We start from the raw sequence: 15,878 nt of genomic DNA, 5'->3' as shown, positions 1-15,878 counted from the left end.
GTAAGTATGCTGGATTGTAGATATAATGATCGTGAGTTCGAGTCTTACGTGCGTGTTTCTTATCTATTTTTTTTTTTAATTTTCTTCCTGAGCATTTTTCCTATTTTTTTTTATTATTCCATAATACATGTATAAATTATGTAAGAGATATGTAATAGAACATTACACCTTGAAAATGTTGTTTAAATAAGAGTATTGAACAAGTAAAATGATTTTCATGTAACAAACTTGCATCTATGGAAATATAACACTGGTTCACAAATGATTACATACATTTAGTTAGTTCCTGTCTCATTCGTATGAAACGTTCTGAATATAGAGGATCAGACTGGCAAGCAAGTCTAACATTAAGTTTGATCTTGAATTGAAAAGGTGCATGTATCTATAAATAGAAACAGGTGATTTCCTTTTAAATACTTGAGTCGGACGACACAAGCAGCTATGACTCTTTTCCACATATTCCAATGTTATATTTTACCTTTTACAATGTGAAATTTAAAAGTATATATGGAGACATGGAATGAATCACATATACTACGTTTAGGATAAAATCAAGTGCACGCGTCATTGCGTTACAAACACGGAATGCAAGCAATGAAATTTAAGATACACACCACAGCAACAAAAGAAATACTACATGTCGGCCATGAGTTCGAGATGTGCAATCAGGTGTAAAGAATGCGGAGGTTATGTATACCCAGGTGCTGATATAGGTCAAACTAAGAAAGCATATGCCTATTTACGAGGGTGCTGAGCTTTTGACGTTGAATTTGAGACACGGATTAATAAAATATCCAACAGGCGTTTTATACAAATAATGGATTTCAGAATTGGTATGTAAATATGTTACGATTGATTCTTATTGGAATATAACAAATAAAGAAAGAATGTAACATGCGTTCAGCTGGCGTAACTGTAACAATTAATGTTTCATCAAAGGCCAAAATGTCCAAAAATTTATATTTACAATAGTTCCAAAAAATCATTGTTTAACCGACAGAAAGTATCACTTGAAGACAAATGTTTAAAAATATATATTTATCGAGAAAAATATATATATTTAAAAAAATCCATGTTTTCACTTAAAAGCAACGTGAACGTTAATGGCCTTTGAAAGGTTCTTATTGAAAGCATGGCATTTATAAAGACAATACCCCTATAATTCCTCCATTTGCAATGTACTTTCGGTTTCATATCTTACAGTTTGAACAAAATAAACAGGTAAAGCAACTTTCCTATTGAAGTCCAACTTCCTTTTATTGATAAAAATATATTTTTTCTGCAATGATGGCTTTCACTAAAAGTACGAAATTAATTAGGTGTTTTTTTTTAAATACAGGGTGTTGCAACAAACATGTCACAACTTTTAATGTCTATATTTTTTGTACAATTATAATAAAATATTGATAAACTTATTACTGTATTTTACTGTAGGGAGGCCCGTGAAATAGCCCCGCTTAGATATAAAAACCGACATTCATCAGCATCTTGATGCAATTTACAGTGTTTATACTGCAAAAGACGACACATCGATGCGGTCTAAACAAGTATTTCATTCTACAGCCAAACATGCATTTGAATTGTTCAGATTTGATACGTGTTTCTGATAATTTTTTGATGACGTTCGTGATTTCTTTGAGAATAATGTAAACCGGTTTCCTTTGATGTTTTCAATAATCGTGGTAGAATACCTTATAAGCTTCGGAAGGTACTATTTTTGCAGATTTCATATATAATATACGAGGGTTGATCTAAAAGTAACAACGTCGATAAAATTGCTACTAGTATACGTAAATCAACAAAATTATACCTGCTTGATGCTACATTTATAACAAATCAAATCCTGCAAAAATTAAAATCAAAGTAATTTATATTTTTCAAAATATCGAAGCATATACGAAGTGCAATTATGGTAGTCGACGCACCTAAATAACGTCATATGACGGATACACGCCATCATACACTTAAACTCTCCCCCTTCCTTTCATTAAAATATTTAAAATTCACGAATTTTACATATTTCACTATTTTTTAGAAATTATTGGTAAGCATTGTACACTCCTTCTATATATAATTTAGTCCTCGGTCAAAATTTTTTGAAGTACTATAAGACAAACTGAAAGTTTCTCATATCGCTCTAACCAAGGCATAGCTCTCTCTTTTGACCACGTCATTTACCATTGAACGTTTACACCCGACCTTCCTGTTTCGTTCTTTTCTTTCTGTCCTCTGCTGATCGTTCATTGACCCATGACCTGCCAAAAATCGCTGTAACTACACTGTACATGTATCTTTAAACAGGTCTCTATTTACATTTTGTCCTCTGTGTGTCTGATAAATCATCGTTACTGTTTCTTTTGGCGATTTCACCATTTCAAAGCAAAAACTCAGCTCAGCTACAACTCCTTTAAGCGGTTTTTCTTTTATTAAGACATTTTATTTGTTGAATACATCAGGTTAAATGATATAATGTTTATGATAAAAAAAAAACAGTGACGTCGCTTTATTTTCAACTCAAAAGACTAAAATGTCGTAAAATTTTGTCTTTTAAAATTAGACGCTTTTTAGATGCTTTTTAATGTTTTTCTCTTTTATCATTTTTACAATGAACACTTCAAAACGTGACGTTTAGTTTTGACGCAGCGACAATTCTTATATTTAATACTTTAAGCGTCTATAAAATTAAATAAATTACAAATTATTAAATAAAACTTTCAATTTTGATTAGCAGTTTAGTGCCTCTTCTGGTACATTATATTTGATGATATAACGCCAAATATTAAAGATATGAACAAAATAACATTACTTTTGGACCAACCGGCGTACTTTAATGGTACTAACGCAAACAATCAAACAATCAAATTGTAAAACAATCAACTTAATAATGTGTATAATATAAGAAAGTGAAAAATATATGCTGAATTATTCTATAGCAAATTAAATTGTTGATCTAAATTTTTTTTGTCTATTTACCTTAAATATAATTTTTTTCTTTTTGTTCTGTAGGTTGCATTTACATCGACGTCATACAAGTAAACATAAAAATAATACAAGCAGTTTAGAAAACTGCAGTTTTCTTAATGCCCGAAAGACATGGAATTCTACTGTTTAACTTGTAAACACAATCTGTGTCTACAGTGTAAAGAGAGACATGCTATTAATGTCCAAACTGCAGAGCATTATGTTTTGAGTAACGAAGAGAAAAATGAATACTTGTGCACAGAACAAATAAAAGATATACAGTCTGATAAAAGTGTTGAATTGTTTTGCAAAAAGTTTAACTTTCCGATCTGTTTCGATTGTAAAAAGGACATGGAAGACCTATACGGGGGCATTGGAATACTAAAGGAGAACGGATCCGAAATCAGAGAATACAGGCGAAAAATGAACGATAAGTGGAGGGGACACAGGTGTGTTCATTTCGAGGCCAAAGAAGAGTGTAACTGTTTCGTGTGTGGAACAAGTCTTTGTCTACAATGTAAAGAGATACATTCTTTAGACCTAGATACCATAGATCATAATATTTTTATTTCCCAAGAGAAATATGAATTCTTAAACCAAGATATCTATGAAAGGCATCGAGACAAAATGTATGATATATTTTGTAACTCATGTAAACTTCCTGTTTGTTTCAAATGTAAAAAGCACATAGAAACCAAAATGGGTGAGAGGAAAACATCACTGCAATCACAACTCCATGTCGTGAACTCGCTTAGAATGAACACTCAATTACGAGTTCGCCAGTGTTTTAAATGCCGGGGAGACGCAGAGTTTTATTGTTTTGTGTGTAGAAATGATCTTTGTGAACAATGTAAAGATATGCATACTATTGATCTAGATACCATAGATCATGGTATTGTTATTTACCGAGAGAAATATAAATTCTCGAAACAAGAGTTCTGTGAAAGGCATCCAGAGGAAATGTTTGGTACGTTTTGTAAGACATGTAATCTTCCTATCTGTGTACTATGTAGAGATCTAGAACACAAAAAACACGCATTAATAGATATTGGAAAAGCATATCAAACAAATCGTCAACAACACAGAGAAATATTTAATGACATCAGATGGAAGACTCAATTTAATAGCTGTTTTCTACTGGCAGAAATCAAATTTGATCTAAAAGCTTGCCAATTGAAAATTTCTACCCTTCATTTACAAATGAAAACAAAAGCTCAAAAATTGAAGGACCTCATTGACACTGGAATACTTGCTATAAAAGTCAGATGTAAAAGTAATATGATACATATATTACAACAACGAAATAGAAAAGTGAACAGACACTTTGCCATTATTGCCAAAAATGAGAAAAGATTCGAACAGTCAGCAAACACACCAGTGAAATTCCTTTTACTCCGAAAGAAAACCTGTGTCCAAGAGATTTACGGCACATCTAGTGTTACACAACGATTTCTGCTCTTTGCAACTGACGAAATTAACAGAAAAGAGATATTTTCATTACTGACAGAAGTAAAAATCACAGACACGGATAAAAGACAATTGAAAAATGAATGCCTGTTGAAACAGATGATTTCACCAGTGCTACACAGATGTGTCGAAATAACAGGTTTAAGTGGTGCTATACATATTTCCTCTGGGATATTAGATTTGGTCTGTATTAGCGACTGGGAAAACCATATCGTCTTTACAAACACAGAAGGTGATACTTATAAACAACGTCATATAGGTATAGATAAGTTGTGGGGATTTCACACATTCAGCAGAGCCTGTGACCTTATTTTTATTGCGCCAGACATAGATTTTTTAGACATTCACATGATAAATAAAGTTACAAAATATAGCACATCAATAACAAACCTATTAAAAAAGAGAAAACCGTGGACACTAAGATGTGTCTATTGTTCTCCTTGCAATGGAGATCTGTTGGTTGGGATGTGTAGATACGATACAGATACAGCTAAGGTAAATCGGTATAACGAAAAAGGAGAACACATACAGACGATTCAATACTTCCATACAGACCAGGAACTATATAAAAGCCCCGAGTACATCACAGAGAACCGCAATGGAGATGTTGTTGTCTCTGACTGGAATCGTGCTGTGGTGGTGACAGACCGCGATGGAACACATCGCTTCTCATATACAGGACCTCCATTAGGACCACGGCTATTACCACGTGGAATCTGCACAGACGCACTATCAAATATCCTAGTGTGTGATCGTAGCTTAAATGTAATACATATTATTGATGTGAACGGACACTTTCTAACATTAATACAGACAAAACAAGATGGTATAGAATCACCCCATGGTCTGGGGTATCAAGCCAATTCTCATCTTCTCTGGGTTGGATCGTACGAGAGCAACAGAGTATGTGTATACAGATACTTATGCAGACAGGTATGCTAATTGTTATCTTAATGAAAAAATACATAATATTACACACAATACCTGTTACGTGTGTTACATGTGCAGATACGTATACCCTTACACAGATACAGTTTAAACTTCGTGATTTATAGCAAGATATTTTTATGGATATACGCACAGACGCATACACAAAGGACTATCTGATAAGTACATATATACCCTATTGTAATATTAGCTAATTGTGTGTATGTAAAGTTTCGAACAAAAATAATATTACAAGTATCTGACTGATGATTGTAATGAGCTTAAAAATTTAACACATGTACAGGTATTTCACACAAGAATTTTGAAAGATCCTTGTTATTAACTAATGAGAAAGAAACATGCACACTGTACACAGACAAAGTACTATAAGACAAGTTATTGCAATTTGTCATCAAAACATTTGAACACACTGTCAGATTTTTGACAGATTTAAAACACCTTAATTGTTGATTAGATAAACGTTACTTGACTAATATTCAAAATAATAATTTTAACATTATAGTTAATACGATAAACACATACACACTGAGAAACGATCATCACAAAGGTCATTTATAGTTGTACGTCAGAACATTATTACATGTATTATGTAAGTAATGTAATGATACGAGGCGTGGTAGCGCTAAAAGAAATCTTATCTGATATAGTGATGTCCTTGAGGCTTATATTTAAAGAGAAAACGCCTTAATCGAACACTCCCAATATCAAGATATATTAGGCAGTTACAGCAAAATAAAATTTATAAGCCAGTATAGCCTGCAAACCGTTCTAGTTTAATAAGTTAACAAACACTGTTCATTGGTTTGAGGTATACAACATTTATTAAAAAACTCATCTATGTATTATTTTCATATTCAAAATTGTATTTATATTTCAGAATTGAAGCAAACCACGGGTGTTAATGGATTTTACACTAGCCACTACTTTAGAGACATATGGTAACCATTCGCTCTGGCTCTTTCTACCAGAGAGAGGGCAAGAATTTTATAGCAGTAAAGAAAACTGCCTTATGGAAATCACAACCAAAAAGTTAAGCCGCACATCTGAGAACAAGTAAAACAGAATGAGAAGAGAATTCAAATTAAGAAGTATCAAGTAAAGATAAAGTGCATCATGGTGTTCCTGGTTTCTGTGACTATGCCCTTAATTTAAATGCAAGGAGTTCAAAGCAAAAATATTGACAGTTTATATTTCTCTTTTTTTAAATACTCACAAAAAATGTACTGTAAGCATTCTTTGATTAACATTTAAAATCGTTTAGATATATTTAAAGTTAAATAACTTTTCTATTATTCTTAGTTCTCTGATAAGATCTTCAAATCTATAAAATAACAATGGTGCTGACTTTGTAATATTTATAAGTAATATAATGTTGATGTTTCTGAAAAAAAAATTAAAAAATGCTCCATTCTTTGTTAACAGTGTTCTGTAATAATTGGTTGAATGTAGCAATATGATGAATAGGAATTTACTTAAGTTCATATTTAAAAATCATTATTAGAAATGTTTTCCCCGTTTAGTAATAATAAAAGAAATTCTTTGAACTTTTTACAATCCCTTAATTACAATTCAATGTAAGGGACACAAAATAAAGATTTAAACAGATTAATTCATCTTAAGTCTGTTTATAAATACTTGTTCATATAAGTTTCTTTTGTTTTAAAACCTCTAAAACGTTATCATCTGACAATCTGTACCGAAGCAAAAAAGCAGGCCTTTCTTTGTGGACTGTTTAAATATATTTATGCATTATTGTAGATATTTTTTCTGATACTATGAAGCGATTTAGACCCGTATGAAGCTTAAATATATTCCTATTGCTGAAAGTATCAAAATACGCTTGTATATAAATTTATTTCTCAATTATACGACTAAAATGTTTGATATACCTACAATAAACTATCTATTAGATGATAACAATACCTACAGTAACTGAATTATTCTGTAGCTTAACAATATACATTTTCTGAAAGGGGACTAATGTAGGAGAAATGAGGCAGACAGTGGCTTCGATACTGGGAACAGAATACTGGTTAAAAGATATCGTTAACATTGAGAACTTCTTTGTATATGATACGGAAACAACAAGTGATGTGCTGCACGATCCTTTCTACGTTATGGTGCGGGCTGGGAGCCGCCCTATTTTTGAATGCCCCACCTCAACAAAACCCGACATAGTTTGGGAATACGAGTCTAATCGCAGACTAGAACTGCCATGTGGCCATGCTATAAGTAATCATAATTGTATAGAAAATAATATCTAAAGTTAAGACTTTAATAATGCAAGGGGATATACAACGGTAAAGAGCGTATATGCGTGGACGTGTGGTTGGCCTTTTTATTTAGAGTCTTAAAAAACCATCTATGTCTTAGCACTTATATTTATCAATTATACAAATTTAATGCATAAAATATGTAGGTTCTCCTTCACACTACATAACATGCTATGTATTATTATTTTTTTTTTACAGCACCAGACAATTTTTATGGACTTGTTCGAGAGAAGATTTTTTAAAATGAACTCACTCTAAAGTGCCCGGCTGAAACGAATTTCGACATTTGCAATCAGATTTGGGATAATCAAGAAATCTTGAAGAAATGCATGCTAACTCTTGACGAATATATATTTTTTAGTGCAAAGCTTTCCTTTAATAATTTGAACAAACGAAATAGTGAAGACTTTAAGACATGTCTTAGATGTGTTTCCTATTCTAAGAAAATAAGAAGTTGTGAGTGTTCAAAGGATTTATATTACAGTTTTAAATTTTGTTGGCATTGCATATAGACGAATGGCAATTAAATAACGAATATGCTTCGTCCAGACGCGTTAGGTGACAATGTCGAAATTCATAGTCAACTGTTACATTGTCCAAGAAAACAATGGACTATTCTAATATGGATGAAGTACCTTCAAAACGTCTCTGTCCAAATTGCTCAACATTACTTCAACATGATCAAGCTTGCAAATCAATGCCGTGTACTTTATGTAAAACTGAGTTTTGTTTTGTATTCTTGAAAGTTGCCCGGGATGGAAAACTTCTGTGTGGTGAATTTATTGGGCGATGTGTTGTAGCACCAATCCAGTCAATACATTGATTTATGCTTTAATGCAATCTGTTTCACAAAATTAAATATTTCTTCAAATTAATTCATGAGAAAAAAAAAATTAGATTTAAACATTTTACAAATTAAAGAAATACGAGGGGTTATCAAAAAGTTCGTGGACTAGCGCCATAAAAGTAAAACCGCTCGAGGTACATCAATGAATTATGAAATATCTAGTTAGTATCATCTTTTCTATCCAAAGAATAAACCAAAAATCATGAATTTTATTTTTTACTAAATTAGTAATGTTTTTGTAAGCTATAGTATGTCCAGGCGGCGCACCCTCGAAAACGACGTTTTTTCGATCTATATGTAAATGAGAAAAACTCATTTGATATGATTATTTGACATCCAAAAATCCCGTTAATTCGTGTATGTTTCGGGACATAACTGTTCTGTAAAATATGAAATTTTCACTTCATTCTGGAATATCTATGAAATTTTACCGTAAATTTTACACGGAATGTCCAAACAAATGAGGCCATGAAAATAACGTCAAAAAGTGGGAGGGGTTTCCGTTTTCAACATTATATAAAGTATTGCCCCTGAAAAATATAGTAAAGACATGAAATATGTTGAAACTGGCTGCAGAGAAATAATATGCATCCAGAGTACTTGTCTTTTAATGTCAAAATAGGTTCAGAGAGTAAAGGGATACACTGTTAATGTCGATTTGCAGTCAAGGTGTGAAAAATCAATCCCGTCAAAAATGACGCTGACCATGTGTTGTAGATATTGAACTCCTAAAAGCAAAATATGCCGACACAATCAAGCGCTGATCTCTCCCAATGTATTAGTCCATCTGGAGTTATATTATATTCATTGAAGGCCACAGTTCATGACATTGTAAAGTCATATAAACAAGGCGGGTTTATTCCTTACTAAGCTCCAAGGAATCTTATCAAAAAAGTGTATAAGGTAGAAGAAGAGGACATTGAAATAAAATGACGTTATCGGACGTCATGAAAATAAACGACAACAGCGCCGGGTGATCGCCGGATGTCGATTTCATTTGATAATAATTTAGCAAATAATGAACAAATAAGGCTAAAATTTTCAAAATTTCTTTATTTTGTGTTGTTTTATGTTCCATATAAATTTTGAAAGCACAGACTACATAGTACTAATTTAATAGTCTCAGTCCACGAACTTTTTTATAACCTCTCGTATTTTAATTTGACAAGTTGAAAATCAATACGTACTGTATAAGAAAATATTTACATTTCCAATGTCTTTGTCCGAGATAAAATTACTAAATGTAAATGTACTTTATTTTCCCATCAATGTATTGACGCGGTTCCAAGAAAAAAACACGTGCAGGGCGGAACAAACAGCTAGACAGAAGCAGGGCTTGGAGCACGTGGATTGGTGGAATCAAAGCATGTAAATATAAGGAATAACTGTAAGATTTTTCAATTTCATGAAGATGATCAATTGATTGGCTTCCATGATAATTTTATGCATAAACGCCTTCGGCGTTTATGCAAATTATCACGCAAGCCAATCGATTGATCACTTCATGAAATCGAAAAAATAAGACAGTTATTCCTTAAAACATTCTTAACTTAAAAACTGCATGCACGTGTCATTTATGACGCAATCTTGTGAATAAATTTAAGTTTTTTTTATCATTTGTAAAGACGTATCTACTGTATAAAATATTATAAAAAAGTTTATGCTTACATTATAATTCTGTATATATGATAAAGTTATCTAATGTAATGCGGATGCAATCATCCATGAATATATTGACAACACAAATTCTAGGTAAATGTGCGCGCAATAGTCTTGTTTCAATCTGAAATGTAGACAAATGCTGAATTAAAAAACAGTGTGACATACATGTAGTAGTGATAAGTTAAAAAAAAGATAATGAAACCGAAACTACAAAAAGAATGATTTCCTCCTTTTTAAACTTTTATATTGATTGTGAATGAAAAGAAAGACATATGCTAGGGAATTCAAATTCCATGTATTCGAAGGGTAAACCGACATCATAAAAATGTAAGTAAGAGTCCTCTTATTCCAAAATTCATAAATGCTTCAATGAAATATTGTCTTTTGATGCCTGTATAATGATCATCTTAAATTGGGAACCGTCAGATCAAAATAGAAGATCATTGATATCCTGGCCATTTGTCTCGTTAGTACTGTTTTACGGGATATAGTTGGTGTCCTCTGTGTAAGCTAAATCGTTTATAAAAAATAAATCACATGTATTTGATTATTGTGCTTTCAAAATATTTGTTTCATAAATAAAAATGAACATGTTTATGATAAAAATAAGCAAAATGGATTACTTGCCATTCAAAAATGAATATTATTTCGGTATAAATTAATAAAAATGTAAGATTTTACAAAATTGATTTTTAATCTTGTCTGTCTAAACACATAAAGTGTTACTACAACGGTTTCGTTTTCACTTATTTTTCTTGGTAATGATTTGTTTTCAGAAATTAAACTTTAACGATTTACTACGTATCGGCTGTCACAGACAGGTAAATCGTTAAATAGTGTAAGATGCGAACTGGATCATCTGATCTTCAATAGTTTAATGTAAAAAGCAATGGAACTACTGAGCATAGTCCTACTATGTGTATTTGTAAGTATGAAATGTTTTCCACATTAATCATAAATCAATTAGCTTATGGCGAGTACATATAAATATATCATATGGAAAAATTATAAACACTTTTAGCATTAGTTCATATTCATAAAATCCAGGTCGTTGCTTACAATTATTCACTATTTCATTTATAATTTTTTTTAGCCAAATTAATCTAAACTGCAAAGTTCTTAATACGAAATGATACTATTAGTTAGGTTCATACTCATTAATTAAGCAATCAATTTAGATATATTTATATAACATCAGCCTCGTTGAATATAAATTTTCTGAATCGTGACCAAAATATGTTTTTAAGTTGAAAGAGCAACATCCAATTTTTCCTGGTCTATTTGTATTTTTTGAAAGTGAAAGTAGAAATTCGCCATAAAAATTGTAAAACTGGGTTTTAAGGAATATTCTTTTTAAAAAACAATATACGAGGGTTGTCCCATAAAATCGTGGACAAAGCGTTTTTCTCGAAAAGTAATGGGCGCACTAAGCTGAAATTTTCAGTAAATGTTTATTCATCATATTTAAGTGAATCATAATGTTTTTGATAATATATATTCAAAAATAAAGATTTTATTCTGCTTGAATGTGCACAAGGTATGGTCCTACGGCGCACGGTAAAAATAGCAAGGTAATATTAGAGAAGACATAAAAATTCATTCGTAATAAAAGTTTTCAATACATAAGATTAGGATGAAAATTATCCTAATTCCATTCCTTAATCAATTATGTCGTCTTTTTAAAAAATTCAAGGCATTTGGTTAATTTTTGGCAGTTTCCCGAGCATTTGAAATGGGAAAGTATAAAACACAATACACGAAAAATGGCGACTTTTTATGACGTTACGGCGCACCGGAGAGCAGTTCAGATAGATTAGGATGTTGTAATGACGCCCTAAGAGACTTTAAATGAATACAGAAGAAAGAAAATATGAAAAATATCACCAGATCTTTAGTATATAAATGAAATGAAAGTTTTCTTAGTGAAGTCTTCGTGGTCGAGTCCCCAGATATTACAAAACATATGGACAGACTGCCATTTGTAATAGCAAAGGACGCTGTTACTGTCGACCGTCGACGTGAGATTCTCTTTTAGTTGAATGATGGTGAGAATACTGTCTGTAACTTGCTAATGAATATTCAGAAGATCGCATGAGTGTGCCACATTGGTTTCTTAACTGGTTATAGATACTCACATATGTAAATCAATAAAATTTCTAAATTTAAGTGGGGATTTTCCAACTTTAAGTTTAGCAAAGATGAAACATAACGCTGTTTTAGACACTTTGACGTTATCATCCGTGCGCCGTAGGGCGATACAGTACATAACATAAAATATCACAATTTGTTTACCTATGCATATATCTACTTGAAATTTGCTATATATATTTATAATTTATCTACTAAAAAGTGGTGAAAATTTCAGAACGCAGTGATGATTATTTTTCAAACTAGACAACTTGTCCACGATTTTACGGGACAACCCTCGTATTTCAAAAAGACCTGAGAGAAAGCTGCCCAGAAATTTTTTCTTCACTCTTTGCTACTTGTACATAAATGTATTGGACATCCGCTTTAGAAAAATTAATTTATAAACATATAGTTAAGAATAATCCGTCTTATTGTAAATAAAAAAAGTCCTTAAAAAGTAAAGTTTAAAGTAAATGAGAAAAATTAATGGTGTTTTATATAATTATGTTTTATACCTTTTTCCCTCATGCAATAATCCGTAGGTATTAAAAATGTATGACATCTATTAACATAATTATATAAGCAAAATGTACACCATTTCTACAGTTTCACACAGACATATACCCACGCCGTCAACACCCACCTTACCCACCCAAACACACACACACCTTACACACACAAAGAAAGAGAGAGAGAAACAGACAGACAGACAGACAAAGAGCTATTTTAGATCTGTATATTTGCATACAAAAACATGTCATATCAACTTTTATTTGTATAAAGCTGAATACAGTAGAACTAATATAAGTCTTGCTGTTTGCAGATTCCGGTTACAGTCGTTCTGATTTTATGTCTCCTTTGCGTTTCCTTGTATTGGAAAAAGAAGTGGAAATCAAGAAATGTAATATTTGTGTCATATGAGCTTTCAATTGAAAATAACACTTTGAACGTCCTACATGTAGCTAGTCAACAATAAATTAGAAAGTTTATAATCAAAATTGCATGACAACTATATTTTCACTGAAATCGTTGTTTTAAAATTTTAAAAGAACAAAATTTAGCATTGCTTAAGGTATGTCACTCGTGTAATTTGTTATATCAAGGATTTTTTTAAGAAGTACATTTTGGATAAGTACTAATATAATATGACTCAAAATCGCAAAGAAAATGAGATACGGGGCAATTAAGTTGACCTCTTTGCACTTAAATTAACTATTTGGTTAATCACTTTAACCTTTATTATATATTATCAGATGTAGTCATAGAAGTAAAATTTTATATAATCTTATTTTATGTAAAATAGTTTGAATGGTATCATTAAACAAATCATGCAAACTAATGCACGCAAATTATTGTGTGATCTTTTTGCACTAAAAAGTACTATATGGAAATCTAAATACGCAATAAAGATTTGTTCTTGTATGAAACCTTTTACGATTTAAATGCTGATCCGTCAATAGTCTTGTTACTTAAAGAATTTTTGAGCATTTTTTAAATGAAGTTGAGCAATTTACATTGTTCAATTCAAATATGTTTTAGAATTGAATTTTGATAAATAGTTTTATCAGAAAAGGTTCTGACTGAACTTTTCTAAAAAGCTGACGAGTGACATATTTTAAAAATGTGCAGATGCATGAAAAATTCATTTATATTAAGACTATGTAGATGACAAGTCACTTCCTGTTCATGCGTTTTGTAGGGATCAGACGATTTAGAAGCACATATAGAGGCAAGGAGCTGGGTATGTACATGTGCATTATACATCATGTTTGCAGATTACATCTATATCTAAGTAAAGTACTGTCAAATAAAATTTCTACTGCCTTAAGATTGATTTTTGATTTCTGAAACGATTTTACCTGAAAAATATTTTTTCTTTTCTTTTTAGAATCTGTCCAAAAAGGATGTGAAAGACGCCGTTCGGGTTAGCTATTTTAGGTCACCTGAGTAAACTCAGGTGACCTATTGCTATTCGTTTTCGTCCGTCGTCGTGCGTCGTCCGTCGTGCGTCGTCAGTCGTGTGTTTAACATTTGAACATTTTCACATCTTCTTCTCTGCAACCACTGAACCAATTTCAACCAAATTTGGCACAAAGCATGTATGGGTAAAGGGGAGCAAAAATTGTGAATTTCATGATCCCTGCCCCCCTCGGGCCTTAGGGGTGGGGCCAAAACCACTTAAAGTAATGCAATCTTTAAAAATCTTCTTCTTTACTCCTGGACATCAAGCAGTCAAACTGTTTGCATGATTGTAATCAGCATTGAGTCCTCTACCAACATTTCATTCAAAATTCATGGCCCTGGGCTCAGGGGTTCTAGTGCTAGGGTGGGGCTAAATAAGTATATAGTGAAAATGCATTATTTCTTTGAAAATCTTCACTGCTCCTGGGTATTAAATAAACCAACTAAGTACATAGTTATGATAAGCAAGAGTGCCTCTGCCAAAACTGTGAATTTTATGGCCCCAGGGTCAGGGGTTCTGGTGTTAGAGTGGGGCTTTATTGATTATATACATTGTATAGTGAAAATACATGATTTCTTTGAAAATCTTCTTCTCTGCCCCTGGGCATTAAATAAGATAACTAAGTGTATAGTTATGATGAGCAAGAGTGCCTCTACCAAAATTGTGAATTTTATGACCCCAGCGTCAAGGGTTCTGGTGTTAGGAGGGGGGGACTCTATTGATTATATAGTGAAATACATGAATTCTTTGAAAATCTTCTTCTTTGCTCCTAGGTATTAAATAAACTAAGTGCATAGTTATGATGAGCAAGAGTGCCTCATCCAAAATTGTGAATTTTATGGTCCCAGGGTCAGGGGTTCTGGTGTTAAGGCGGGGCTCTATAGATTATATAGTAAAAATATATGAATTTTTTGAAAATCTTCTTCTCTGCTTATATGGTATTAAATAAACTAACTAAGTGCATAGTTATGATGAGCAAAAGAGCTTTTACCAAAATTGTGAATTTCATGGTCCCAGGGTCAGGGGTTCTGGTGTTAGGGCAGGGCTCATTTGATTATATATTGAAAATACATGAATTCTTTGAAAATCTTCTCTGATCCTAGGAATTAAATAAACTAACTAAGTACATACATGTAGTTATGGTGAGCAAGAATGCGTCTTTTAAAATTTTGAATTTTATGGCCTCATTGTCAGGGGTTCTGGTGTTAGGGCGGGGCTCTATTACATACGATTACATAGTGAAAATACATTAAATCTTTGAAAATTTTCTTCTCTGTCTCTAGGCATGAAGCAGATGAACTACCTATATAGTTATGATGAGCAAAGGCCCTAATCTTGCAGAATTGTGAATTTCAAGGCCACAGGGTCAGGGGTGGGGGGTCTACTTATATACTGAAAATGAATTAATTGTTTGAAATCTGCTCCTTTGTATTTATAAAACATTTATTTCTTTTTTGATAGGCAATTTTAAGGGTGCCTTTTTAAAATCTGTGCAATGTGTGGACCTAGGGTCAGGGTTTTTGTCACAGTGTTAGGGGCACTACTAATTATTGCTGAATATTACTGATTAGTTGGAATGCATTTTTGTTCCCCTACCCTGCGTATGGCTATTCAGTAACCAAGCTAA

At 32.2% G+C, this 15,878-nt stretch overlaps 1 protein-coding gene and 1 pseudogene across 1 annotated transcript; both read left to right on the top strand.

Moving 5' to 3' along the window:
* The first annotated feature begins 3,093 nt into the window (after positions 1–3,093).
* Positions 3,094–6,318, top strand: LOC134235512 (uncharacterized). Its single transcript, XM_062717645.1, has 2 exons — positions 3,094–5,361; positions 6,262–6,318. Exons 1-2 carry the CDS (start codon positions 3,094–3,096, stop codon positions 6,316–6,318), a joined length of 2,325 nt encoding a protein of 774 aa, XP_062573629.1.
* Positions 6,319–7,367: 1,049 nt separating this feature from the next.
* Positions 7,368–8,474, top strand: LOC134235527 (uncharacterized; annotated as a pseudogene).
* Positions 8,475–15,878: the final 7,404 nt, after the last annotated feature.

The sequence above is a fragment of the Saccostrea cucullata genome, unplaced genomic scaffold, assembly GCF_032062105.1.
Source record: "Saccostrea cucullata isolate Sc308-1 unplaced genomic scaffold, CSIRO_AGI_Scuc_v1 ctg403, whole genome shotgun sequence".
NCBI classification, from domain to species: Eukaryota; Metazoa; Mollusca; class Bivalvia; order Ostreida; family Ostreidae; genus Saccostrea; species Saccostrea cuccullata.
This window is presented reverse-complemented; position numbering and strand designations above follow the sequence as displayed.

Bases quoted from the DNA above. Each gene is read 5' to 3' on its own strand.
- LOC134235512 (XM_062717645.1), top strand. From the start codon at position 3,094: ATGGAATTCTACTGTTTAACTTGTAAACACAATCTGTGTCTACAGTGT. The intron at 5,362-6,261 runs GTATGCTAATTG...TCAGAATTGAAG, and splicing joins ACAGATACTTATGCAGACAG to CAAACCACGGGTGTTAATGG.